The sequence below is a fragment of the Knufia obscura genome (assembly GCF_036327395.1).
Source record: "Knufia obscura strain CCFEE 5817 isolate CBS 148926 chromosome Unknown scaffold_4, whole genome shotgun sequence".
Taxonomy (NCBI): Eukaryota; Fungi; Ascomycota; class Eurotiomycetes; order Chaetothyriales; family Trichomeriaceae; genus Knufia; species Knufia obscura.
In genome coordinates, this window is record NW_027042690.1 from 1,925,687 (window position 1) to 1,938,756 (window position 13,070).

General features: G+C 50.8%; 3 protein-coding genes across 3 annotated transcripts; all 3 read right to left on the minus strand.

Moving 5' to 3' along the window:
* Nucleotides 1–2,554: 2,554 nt before the first annotated feature.
* On the minus strand, nucleotides 2,555–3,811 carry PMZ80_004664 (uncharacterized protein; the record flags this gene model as incomplete). Its single annotated transcript, XM_064873088.1, has 1 exon — nucleotides 2,555–3,811. One exon carries the CDS (start codon nucleotides 3,809–3,811, stop codon nucleotides 2,555–2,557), a length of 1,257 nt encoding a protein of 418 aa, XP_064731746.1.
* Nucleotides 3,812–9,921: 6,110 nt separating this feature from the next.
* On the minus strand, nucleotides 9,922–10,770 carry BUD23 (18S rRNA (guanine1575-N7)-methyltransferase; the record flags this gene model as incomplete). The annotated part of the gene is made up of 1 exon (XM_064873089.1): nucleotides 9,922–10,770. The coding sequence occupies one exon, from the start codon at nucleotides 10,768–10,770 to the stop codon at nucleotides 9,922–9,924; it is 849 nt and encodes a 282-aa protein (XP_064731747.1).
* A 719-nt stretch (nucleotides 10,771–11,489) lies between these two features.
* On the minus strand, nucleotides 11,490–12,896 carry PMZ80_004666 (uncharacterized protein; the record flags this gene model as incomplete). Its single annotated transcript, XM_064873090.1, has 2 exons — nucleotides 11,490–12,598; nucleotides 12,653–12,896. 2 exons carry the CDS (start codon nucleotides 12,894–12,896, stop codon nucleotides 11,490–11,492), a joined length of 1,353 nt encoding a protein of 450 aa, XP_064731748.1.
* Nucleotides 12,897–13,070: the final 174 nt, after the last annotated feature.

Genomic DNA, 13,070 nt, shown 5'->3' on the forward strand with positions numbered 1-13,070 from the left:
CCAAAAGGAGACAGGCATTCGACTAAAACCGCTAGAATCCGAATACCGGACCCGAGCTCTGTGCCCGTGCGCCAATAGTGTCTCGGACTCGGTCCAATTTTCTCAGGCAGCTGCATTTGTCAAGCGGACGCCCTACAGACTGTAACTCCGCCAAGCGAGTTTCGTGCATGTCTGCGCCTTGTGCAACGTGTCGCAAAGCCCGAGTGAATGCTAGTGCCTACAATCGTGAGTCGAAAGTTCTCCGCTTTACATAAGGTATGGATAGCCCCCCCAGTTCCTGAGCCATCAATTTGTTGTTTATCAATGTTGGGTATCAATGGTGAACAAACCCAAACATCTGTCCATAACTTTGAACGTCGTGCGCTGCGAGCATATATATCAGCTAGATCTCGCAGATGACCATCCCTTTCGGCCATCAACCAACACAACCAGAACAAAAACGTGATTGAGAAGATGGCTTCATCCACACTCTTCTAAGCCTGGCAGAGCATGACAGCTCCTGCTAGGCACTTTTCCCCACAAACGAAGTTGCTGAGCACCAGAGTGCTTGACAGGCACATCCAAAACAACACAACGCAACCAACCAACAATATCAGCAGCAAGATTGCTGTCACCCTTCGAATGAAGCACTAGTCAGAACACCTTTCTTATACAGTACATACGAACAACATCACCAATCCATTGCCCCGAACAATATCGGTCTCAGATCAACCGAACTGGTTAGTTGTGACGCAAAGTCAGCGCCAGTGCATCTGTGAACCACCTCAAACCATCACAATCAACAATACTTCCCATCAGGCAGAGTCGAGGTCAGAAGGTAGCTGCCAGTAAGGCCGCATCACAGGCGCTGACAGCTGCTGGACGTCACCTCAGCACTAGCACCACCTTATTATTGCTGGCACTCTCCCCACAAGGAGCCCTCAACCACTCCGGAATCGAGCAGTCTCTGCACCAGGAAGTCGCGGTCATAGTACCGGCACTGGAGCGAGGTTGTTCCTTCCGGATGGTTTTGGGCATCAACGGAAGGTCGACCAGCTAGGTCATCAGACCAGCTGAGCAGGAAGCAGGAAGCAGGGAATATAAAGCAGGCGCGATTTACTTGTCGTTCAGATGTAGGGTTGGAAAGAGCATCGGCTCTCCAAAAGCACAAAGTCATAGGCAGGACTCAAAAGTTTTCATTTGGTATCAAGAATCCAATATCAGTAAAGGTTATCTAGGAATTCACGAGCAAGGCTCGACTATTTTCAGTATGCTAGTTCCTAGCACTCATAGCGCAGATGTACTCACCAATTCCATATCACAATTTGCTTTAGCTGAAATTACCACGTTTTATTGTTTCTGCCTGCGCCTTGCATAACGAATAACCCACAACCACAAATAAGACCATTTATTGAACCTTAGGTATGCATGTGCATGCATGCATCTAAGCACGCCAAGCAGCACATTCACACATTCTGTGCCCTCCCATGCACATACAATGCAAGGCGTCAGGACTCAACAAAGACGCAAGCACAGTCCTTATGTTCGAAGGTGGAAGTCCGGTGATGCCCAATCTTACCAATGTCCGCATGTTGTCAGCTCGCCGTACTCTCGCACTCGCTCGGTAAAGGATGCCAAGGCAATCCAACGTAAGGATCCCCAGCTGTGGCTGTGTGAGTCTAGGTAGAGCACCGTCGTCGAAAGAAAAGAAACTTGAAAGTAAGCCAAGCCACATTCACATAGCTACAGTAATCGACAGCTCAGCAGCTGCACGAACAACAAACAGTGCTTTGACTTTGAGCTGAGCGAAGGGTCGAGACTGATCCTCCAGCCACTTTCAAAGAGATGATCGAGTACCCTACGTTGATTGGTTCTCACCCGGCCAGGAAACCCTGTCGAGGACCAGGATAATATGATTGGCTCACGGAGCACGAACATCTCAATCTCCGTTTGGCCCCTGCAGCGGCCCCTGGTTCGCAGATCGAAGAAATCGCTAATGTTTGATTGGTTCCTATTCGAGACATGGGTTTTCGAGGAACTTTAGAAGAACAGGGCTTGCACAAACAATTCATTGCTTTTGAGCTTGAGCATGGTCATGATCATGCATGCAGCTCGAATTAATCTAGTCCACCACCATGGTCGCCTCTAGATTGGCGCTGATGTACCGCGACCACCACAGGGCCACGATGACCGTGAGCTCGAAGCGTTGAAGCATGATGTTGTTGTGCAAAGATCCAGTACTTTTGATCCTCCATTCCTTCGCTTTTCTTCAGTACAAACATGACTTAGCAGTCTTCCTTGCTTGTCCAATTCACTTCAGTGTTGCTATACTTTTCTCTGCTTCCTTGATCACGACAGCTCACCTCGAATTCAGAGGTAACTGTCAAAACATAATGAAATCATCCGCTGAACGCCCGTTGAACTTGACGACAAACTTGAACGAAACAATTGTATCGCCTGCCGTACATGATATATGCAATTATGTAACACTGAATTAGACTTCGATCATCTGATACAGGGGTATCTGTGTAACCAAGGAAAAAGGATCTTCGACAAACTCGAACAACGATTCGCTCTATGACTCGACTGATGTCCATCGATGACCAGCAGCTTGTGCTTGGCCTTGCTGATAGTGGTACTGTGGTTGAGGTTGGTATTGTTGTGGGTTCGACGATGGCGTTGGTGGCATGTATTGAGCTGGACCGCTGCCGAATGTCTTCTGTGTCAAACCGAACATCTCATCGCCTGGTGTGATGGGCGGGGTGTAAAGGCCGTGTTGCACAATGGAGGGCATGGATGGCTTTTGCGGTGTGCCATAGGATTGGAAGTAGTTGCCTTGCTTTAACATGGCTGATGGTGGTGTGAGGTCATAGCTGGTTGTCACTGACATTTGCGCTTGAGCAGCAGCGGCGGCAGCAGCTCGTTGAGCCATAATGTGGGTGAGTGTCCTTGATACACAAGAGTACCGAGCAGAAGCATACTTTCGTGACAGTATCTGCGATGGCTCGTTGATCTTCTGCATCAACTCTCCAAAGGTGGTGTGGTCGAATGTTGAAGCCCATTCGGACGGCCGTGCAGGGTTCCTGTTGAGGATATGTCTGGCTAGACCCAGCGCTGACAGTGCCAGTTGAGACGATCTCTTCGACACAAATTCCCTGTGGTAAAGGGCAATCTCTAACATGTAAAGTGCCAGGTTCTCGACCTCGGGGTCGTGGACACTGTCCCTAGTAGCCATGCGCAGAAAGTTGTCAACTGTAGGGTGGCCGATGGTCCAGCCGATGGTGGATAGTACGTGCCATTCCATCTGCAAGAACATATCATCGTCGTACAAGGAGCAACACATTGACTTGAGCTCCTTGATGGTTGGCACCTTCTCTTTCTTGTCTCCATACTTTGATGCAATCAACAGTGCTGCACACCCGACTAACTGGTAGTGACGCTTGTAAACGACTCGCTTCGAGCAGTATCGATCGAGCAGGTTGACAGTTAGAAAGAGTGTTTCCGGCAGCAACTGGAATGCGGAGTGGGCCTCGACGAGGAAATCGAGTAGGTATGGTCTCATGAACCACTGAATCTCGGTCTGAATGTCGATCGAGTCGACGTCGGGCATGGTTTCTTGATCCATTCGAAGCATGTGCTCCAGCATGTCATTCGAGTACTCCTCCGCATCTTGATGTGAGAGTTCCTGAGCGAGGAGGTGTTGTCTGTGTCTCGCAATCTCTTTTGTGTGATCATGCTGCTTCGAGACTGCATGGGACATGCTCCCTTGGCTCGAAGCTGTCTCGTAGCCACTGTCCTGTGAGCCGAAGGACGATACTCGGTTGAATGACATCTTGATTGTATTGTGTTATTCTGCGTTCGAGGTTCCAAGCCTGCTTGTGATCCTTCTTCAAATGAGTAGACGATGGTTGGAATGAATGACTGTCGTCAGAAAACGATAAAATTGATGCTGTGTGAGCGTGAGGACTATTATCCGATTAATGAGTGACGATGTCCTGACTGATGAGAAGTCGAGACGAATATAACGATGTAGGTCTTTTTGACCGAAGCCTAAGACACCTTGAGGTGGTCAGAGCAATGCATCATCATAAGGAATAGCGGTGGCTTACAACAAAGGATGCAAGTGTGTGGATGCCCTTGCAATTATCCCTGGGGAGGTGGGGATAATTCTGGTGGGATTGATCAAGTGAAGGTCGAGCTAACGCCTCCACTCGAGTCAAGCTTGGACTACAATTTTGGAATGTAGTCTGAATCGAAGGACGGTAGGTACCTGTCACAGCTGTCAGCTTCATGGATTGCCAATACGAGCAACTGCACTGACCTATGATATCCTTCGCAGCTTGATAAGGAGAGATGATGTCGTTGTGAATCGAACCTAGCGACGAGGTCGATGGTGACGATGAATGTATGAGCTCGTTTGATATCTGCTACCTGTGTCAGCATTGCTTCGTGTATGAGTCCGGTGATCCCGATGTCTCGAAGCATTGGTAACGGCAGGCAAGGGACAGGTAAGTGGAACAGGTGCTCGAGGGAAGGTCCAGGTGGGAGATCCCAGCTAATTTGGCGCACGAGCAGAGCCAATCATCCTCGATTAGGGATTGTCGAACCAGATTCCAGTGCACGGATGGCCCCTTCAGCCACCGATCAAACTGGCAGTCCTCAAATCGAGCGTCTCGACGCCCTTCCCGAACTTCTGCAGCACTTCCAGTTCTTTTCATGAATGATCGAGGGTTTGTGGGAAGCCATGGAGCTGCAGATAGACCAGGGAAAAATGCACTTGAATCGACTGGATGCTTCATGACGCTGGCGTGGCCCCATCCTCACAAACACTGTCTGGTGCAACAGCCATTTCACCACCGAACCATAACTTGAGAAATTTCAGAAATCCTCACCTTTAATAATCCGGCTCGGTTTGTACCACAGCTCTTTTCTGCAAGGCAACGATGACCAGACCGCTTTCCAGAAACTTCTGATGAAACGAGAGCAAGGGCCGTGCAAGGCTATTGTCTGAGTTGAGGTTCGTTCGAGGGGATTAGGATTTGAAAGATATTCAGCTCTGGGTCGAGGACATTCGGATACTTGAGTCGTCCAATCAAGTATCTAATTCCTGGTCGACTTGGTAGTGGGGATGTCTGACCTTGAGGTTGGGGTTGGGTCGTGGACGACGGCCTCAACAGGTCTTGTATATAGGAGATGGAAGGAAAGACATGGACGATGAACGAGTCACGAAGAGAAGAGACCTGAGGTTCACGACGAGATGAAGGAGAAGCTGAGTGGAGCCATGTCTGAATGGATTGTACGAATCTGGCGACGTGACTGGAACTAACCAACTTTGCTGTGGCTGTTGGAGCTGCCGGCGAGCGAAGGCGAGCTAGAGCTGTTGGAGGCGACAAGGACACGCGCTGAATGATTGGGTGCCGGATTTGCTGGCACTTGCAGGGCACAAGAGGCCACAGGCACGTCAAAGACGCACCAGAAGGCACCACCGAGGTACGCTAACCCCACACCTGCTGCAGACTCACCGGCAATCAGCAAGGAACTTTGAAAGCCAATTCACCTTATCCAGCACACAACGCACATACCAACCACGACACGCTTGCTTTCCGACAAACTCAACCCTGCACATCCAGCGCGCGATGTCTCGAAATCTTTCGTATCGTTGGCTGTTCTGAATCGTGACCTGATTGCGGCCATTTCGTGTCAGATGAGCTGATACGAGTAACATCGTCTTCGCGTTGTAACGATGGTCATCCTCGACGGCCGTGTTCGATGTGATAGAAGTGTTCAAGGCCAACGGTCAGATAGGCTTGATCAACGGCCTGAAGCACTCTCTGTACTCCTTATGTGAGGTAATCTCCAGTCGCCTGAAGTCGCACATCTTTAAGGGCTGTTTCCGTTGCCTATCGCCTGGTCTCAATGATGCTCACTGTTGACTGCCTCGAAAGGACTGGTGAGCAAGCCTTCTACGCAGCCAGCCTCCGTTTGTCTCACTCTCACTGCCGCTTTATCAAAATTACAACCTGCATTATCATTACTGTGCTTTCCTGGTCTCGAAGGTGCTGCTCTCCTGAGCGCTTGCATGTCATACGCATAGTCCAGCAATCCGTATGTTTGCCCAGGTGATCACTGTCATTCTGTCAAGCCCATACGTACCCGGTAACAGCGACGATTGCGTTGATCTTGATACCTGTATGGTCAATCTTTCTCAATCACGCTATGCAGCTCTGGTCGTGTTTAGCTTGCTACTCCAAAGACGCGTCTTTCAGCCTTTATTGGGTCCGGGCAAAGCATCTCGTTCCTGCCGCTCGCATCGGTCTAATGCAGGCTTGATACATTATTTCCAAGGTCTGTGATCCTGCTATGCCGTTTGCCGTACCAGCCAAGCTCTCTCTCTCTCTCTGCACTTTAGGTCAAAGTCCGCTGGTACACCTGAGGTAGTCATTCTACTCAAGTAACGAGAGCTGCTGGCAGCCGACCACAAAATGGGATTATGACCACACTATGGCTATATCGTGCCACATGCATCATCGGCTTCAGATAGATCTATTTCTGCAAGAGCCCATGGTATCTGTCGAGGCGTTCGGTGGCTCCTTTGTGCTTGTCGCATGGCACGCCTTCCTAACCAGGGTACTGGTAAGCCGGCAGCAGGGGTGCTCTACAAGTACTGTACACGCGCCATCCTGACTTCCCCGCAACTCATGTCCGATCATGTCAGGATCGTGAAGCTGCTGGGTTGCTGTTTCCGGGCTCAGACATATTCTTGTAACATTACTGTGGTCGCTCCTCCTGGCGTTTGCTCCGTGCGCTGGGCACCTGCCTGTCGCTTGCTTGCCGGCTTGCAAATTCATCATCATTGTTCCATCCGGCTATGCAGGCTCACACATAATGAAGGCATGCTAAGCCCACACAATGCCTTAAATCCTGCATTGATTGTCACAAAGTTTGCTTCTTCTTCGCCGGAGGCCCAGCCTCACGACGCGATAAAGTGCTCACATCCACACCCGCGTTTGCAGCAAGCTCTTTGACGAGCAGCCCACAGATTGACATCAGCGTTTGATCCGGTCAGCCTTGGCTGCTACATTTACACGCTTGTGATACGGTTGACAAGGTGAAACACCGCGGTAAGCTGCACGCTGACATTATCGCTGGCGGCGATCGTAACGAGGTGCAATTTTGGCTCTGGATTCGGCCAAGCATCTCACTTTGACATTTCTTTCGAGGTTGCCTTATTGGTTGAAGGTGAAGAGTGCTCCTATATGGAAGGTACTTCTGGCACATGTGTCAGGTTCATATCATTTTTGCACCATGTTTGCTCTCGCATCCTTTACGCTATCATCAACACGTTGCTACGAGTTTTACAGTCGTCCAAGCAATCTGAGACTGCATTACTCCTGAAGATCGCGTTACGACAATCCATGGGGCGTCTAAGCGCGAGGCGCGTTAAGCTTGTGCAGCTACATCATGAGACAAGGAAGAAGATTTTGATATTAGATCCACTGCTTGTAACGGCCTCCGCAAACTATCCGTGGACTAAGGGTTGCGCTGCAACAGCGAGAACAAATCCAACCGGATCGATGCTCCATGGAAAGAACATGCATCATGGTCAGCATGATCCTTTTGCACCTGCGTTGTCGTCGACGACGTCCACTCAGCCCAGGGCACTTCCCAGCGCTCCAAATACTATTTTCCGCTGGTGCGTTTGTGATCGACCCGCCATCGTCACGACTTCCACGCGAAAGCAGCCAATGCTAGCACTCCTGCCGTTCATGGTGGTGTCGCGTGCACGCGTTCAGCATCAACTGGATCCTCAATCAAGTAGTGGTGCCTACGCCGGCGAGGGGAAAAAGAATCACGAAACCATTTCTTTCCGATGTTCGACCCTTTTCATGGAGCTCGAGCACAGACCACAGTGACGGCGCCTCAAATTCTGCTGTGCCGAGCACCACTTTCGACGCCGTCATCACGATCTTTGAGGCCAGTTAGTCGACGGCATTGAAAAACATCTGCAGAGACCATTATTCTCTCGTCATCAAGGCCTGCAAGAAGTTTTCTGTCTCCACATTTGTCCACAGATTGCCGGCGGAGCGTACATACGCGATGTCGACACTGCCCAAGCTCCAACCATTCTCATGTCGGTGAAGCACCCCCACTATCAATGGCAGCACACGAAAAAGCGCGTCGACAGCACTGGAGGCTGAATGTTACGCGTGCAAGTCTTATGAGCGCGTCGGCGTCGGAGGACAGTGTCACAACGAAGAGCACTCTGATGTGCCGTTGCTGATGAGAGTCATTTTCCAGCTCAGGGACTCCCAGCCCCATGACTGTCATCAAATCTCGTGAATCAAATGTTCGATCGCTACTGAGTATTGTAGGAACTTACCTCATCGCCGAGCGCCAAATGACAACACAAACATCGTCTGGTGCTCAACGAACCTGTTACCATCGTTCAGCAGAGCCACGACTCGGTACTCGTTTAGCCTTGACCTAGCATCAAACATCCAGCACGTCGGCCAAAGCCGTATGTCTTGGTTGTCTGAAGCGGACGCCCTTCCTATCATACACCTGCCATTTCCCCAGTCAAACATCGTCCGCCGAACCTTATGAATCTCAATGAGCCTCACTGACGACGTATTCAGACTTACTTACCGCCGACCCGCTTCGTCGCCCACTCAATGAGTTCGAAAGGGCTCGTAGCACGTTAATTCTTACGATCACAAGCCATCCGCTACACTTCTTCGATCGAAGAGCTACTCGCCCCTCACCTTCGCTACTGTGCTCGGAACCGTACATGTAGTGGTCCTGCACTTGATTGGTGTCGGCACGATGACCCTATTATCGAAACCAGCTCACGAACACACGTATCCGCTTCACTAAATCAATATGCTCACAGTCTCGCACATTCCAAAAAGAATACATCCTTCCTGTTTGTTCCTTCCCTTCAACTTCTCTGCCCAGCTCGAACACAATAGCAATAACACTACAGCTAGCATCTTCACAGAAACTCACACATATTTTGCACACACAAACCCTTACACGTATTTCCCAAACCACACACACAAACCATCATGAAACTCCCACTCATTGCCGCACTAGCAGCCATTGCCACCCTCAGCCACGCCCTCGTCGTCCCCACCGACGCACCAAAACCCGCCGTCGCCATTCCCATTGATGTTAGAACCCCCACCCGAGACGCTCGATTCTGCATTGAGTCCTGCTAGCGGCACTCACTCACAGCCTTCCTAGCGAGAGAGCGAGCAAGAGGTAATCTTCCGGAGGGAGGTGGAGGTTAATGCTGCGTCCGGCGTGGTCAATGCTGTGGCAGATGGGGAGACGAACACGCTGTCGATGCATGACGTGGTGCATTTGCTTGGTGAGGGTGGAATGAAAGAGGAGAAGGAGGTTTTGATTGGAAATGAGAATGAGAATGAGAAGAGGGGTTCGAGATGTAAGGGTATGCTCCATACTAGTTTCTCGATACCTGGGGTGTTCGGGTGGGTTGGTGATGCGTGGTGTACTCCATCTCAACCTCAGTGAAGACGCTGCATGTAAATACTCCGTTGTACAGTAGCCGAATTTAGTTTGAAAACCTCCTTTTCGATCTTCATCTGTAACAGGATCGCCGTATCTCGTGGGTCTGCAGTCCTTCAAGCTGGTGTAGAAGTTCCTCATGCTGAGTACAGTGGCTGCGTGTTAAAGTGGAAGAGCGAGAGGTCTGAATCTGAGCAACGTTCACGGGGTCATGGATCGCTCGCCATTTCGGAATCCAGAGGCTTGACACGTACTCGTCACACCAACTACGCGAAGCTCCTTTACCGGTTATGCGTTCACTTCGAATTCGTGTCGCTGACCTGCCACAGTCATCCTTTCTGCTACCTCAAAACTTCGGCCCCCGATTCCTCGCCGTATACTTACTATCCCCCTTCACAACCTTCCCCTTCCCCCTCATCTTCTCCTTCTTCCCCAACACCCACGCCTTCCCACCCTTCTTCGGCGTCCCCCCTTCCCCATCTTCACCCTCGCCTCCCTCACCCTCCTCCCATCCTCAACATCAACCCCCTCCCACCCCTCCACAACCCCCGTGATATTCCCACCCCCCACACTAAGCACAAGATAAACCTTCACATTCTTCGTGCCCCCATCATCCTCCAGTATCCCCGCTCCAAACCCCGCCCTTATAGCCGCAGAACTAATCATATTCCTTTGCGTATCGTTGCGCGGATAAAACTGGCAGACTGCGCGACCGCCGCGTTTTAGTGAGACGTATAAACTGTCGAAGAAGCGCTTTAGACGGGCTTCGGCGCTGTGTTGGGATGTGTCCTCGACGTTGCAGAGCCATTGGATTGCGCTGATGGAGATTGCGGCGTCGAAGGTGCCGGGGCGGAAGGGGAGACCTTGGCCCATGTCTGCGAGGAAGAGGTCGCCGTCTGTTCCGTTTTCGTCGTCGTTTTCGTCGTCCTCGTCCTCCCCATCCTCATCCTCATCCATACCATCCTTCGCACCCCCATTCCCTCGCGCTGCCCGATCCCGCCTCTGCACCGCAACATCAAGCATACTCGGGCTGATGTCCATTCCCACCCATGTATGTCCGGCATTTCCTAGGATTTCACCGCTCAAGCCGCTTCCACAGCCTACATCGAGGATGAATGATGGTGAAGATAGATTGAGCAGGTCGAGAGCGCGATTTGTCATTGAGGCTTGGATGGCGCGTATGCGGGAGGAGGTTGTGTATTTTGCGGATTCGGTGTCGTTGTAGAAGAGGTCTGGGGGGAGGAGGTCTTCGGGGCGGGACATGGTTGGTGTTGGGAGGGTGGGATGACGGGTCAATAGTGGGGACCGTGGTGTCTAGTGGTGCTAATACCACTAAAATTCAGGTGAGAACAACTATCAGCTCGACAGAGTGTAGTGCAAGCCCACTGCCTGCAACGGTTAGTCCTTTCTGTGGAATGTTTCTCGAGTGAATAAATTTGCCAAGAACAAGAATCAAAAACTCGTGTTGGCCGAAACTTATCAATGGGCAAGAATTGAGGTGTCCAATACGTCAGAAGTGATTTCGGCGTTGTTCACTTGTGCTATTGCTTGCAAAATCGGAACGCGATTGTAGAAAATGGTCTACTATCAGATCATATGTGCTTTGCGACTAAACAGTCGTGAAACTTTTTAGTGGGTCTACAAGAGTGCTACGGTGTACCTGGTGGACGAAAGACGCAATGCGAAGAGAAAACTGAATTTGATATCGGACAAATCGCTGAAGTGTTTGTCCCTCAATGCCATGTTGATCATGTAACGAGCCCCTTGGCGTGGTTTCAATGTCGTCGTAGACATGAACTGTGTCGTAAACTCATCTTCATCAGTTCATGGCTCATCTATTTCCCCTTGAGTAGCGTTGGCACGCTCAAACCGAGTGCTCTCAGTCTTGGCCGCTGCTTCTCGTCTTTAACACCGGCGGAGCTTCCTCAGCCGCGTGTAGAAGTGTTCCTGCAGACTCACAATGCTGACGAACCACTGGCATCTCAATCGGCCCCAGCGTCAATCTCCTGCCTCTGTTGCTGTTGGCGTCGTCCTCCACCTTGTCTCCTCTGACCATCCCAGCCATTCGTCTGCTGCTCAAATCCATTCACACCTTCTCTAGCAAATCTCTCCCTCTCGGTCCTCACTGTCGCCAAGACACTTTCCAGGCTTCGCCTCCACACCATCAATCTGTTCTGAATCTCAGCCCACTGCTTCTCACCAAATACTCTGTAAGTCGCTCGCTGGACAAGAAATTCCTGCTTCAGCTGCGACAACTTGCCCTCTACGAGACCTGCTCTGATGGTATCAATGACCCATATCTCAACATCCTCCGACGGAACTTGCAGAGATGATACAATGCTGGAATATGGCACTGATCTGGTTGGAGAAGCGGCTGCTATGCTTGCGAGCGTAAGTAACCTGATCTTTGTGCTGAGAACGTCCGAGGCAGAATCTGGGATGGACAATGAGGAAAGAGAGTGTTCGGAAGTAAACTCTGTATATGAGGCGTAGTCGTCGGATGCATAGATCTCGAGGAGTTCGATGAGGTCGGAGTCAGATTTGCGAAGTGCCTGAATAGCATCTGAAGCGGTCAATGGAGTAAAGTCGGTGACTGAAGGGTTCGTGAGTGCCGTTATCAAGGTTCGTTTCGCTAGAGCCAGGGAGCCCTCTTCTGATGCTGAGGCAGGCGGTATCGTCTCCAGTGCCTTCAACAAATACTGGTAGCTGAGATTTGGGAACCCCTGAGCCTCTGCCACATCAGCAATTGTGGTGTGTAGTGACTGTGCATCCTCTTCGTCCAGCTGCCACGCTGAGAGCCAATTCGGAACATTCTGGTCTAGTTGCGGGACAAGGGCTTCAAAGGCTTGCGTCGAGTTCGTAGATTTGATTACTTTGAGCATAGCAAGAAAAACGTGGTATCTGGCTTCGCTAGCGAGGGGTAGGACGTTGAAGATGGTGGTTAAAGTAGAAATTGCGAGCGACGGTCCGTAAGGCGAGCCCTGAGCGACCGGCTGTTCCGACAGATATTGGCACAGTCTGGCAAAGAGCTGCTCTTGCATAGGAGAGTGTAACGACAAATTGATCAAGAGATTGTAAGCCGCCGAAAATTCTAACTACCGTCAGTTCTTTATCCGCCTTGGACCCGGAATCGCGAGAATCTCACCTCTTTCTGGCGCAGCATTGAGGATGGTGGCCTTGGTGATGATCTTCTTAAGAACATCATCTCTCGGCTTTTGTATCGAAGCGCTGTCTGGCGACTCTTGGGACTCTGCTTCTCGAATCTGGCCGAGTTCTGTTTCGATACTGCTGGCGACACCCGCCCCTTCCTTGAGGCTGTCGAGGTATTGCGCAAGTTCCTCAGCGAGTTCCGGGAACGATCCCTCGATCAACAGCGTTGAGGTCGTCATGCTGGCGGTTGATGTGGGAAATACAAAGTATTGTGGTGGGCTTGGACGTCGGGCACTCTTTAGGGCAGGGACAGGCGGCGGCGCACTTTCCAACTGCGATGACTCTGTTTGCGCTAATGAAATAAGCTTGGCAGTGCGTCAATTAAGGCACCAAGGCATTAGCTATACGGCAGG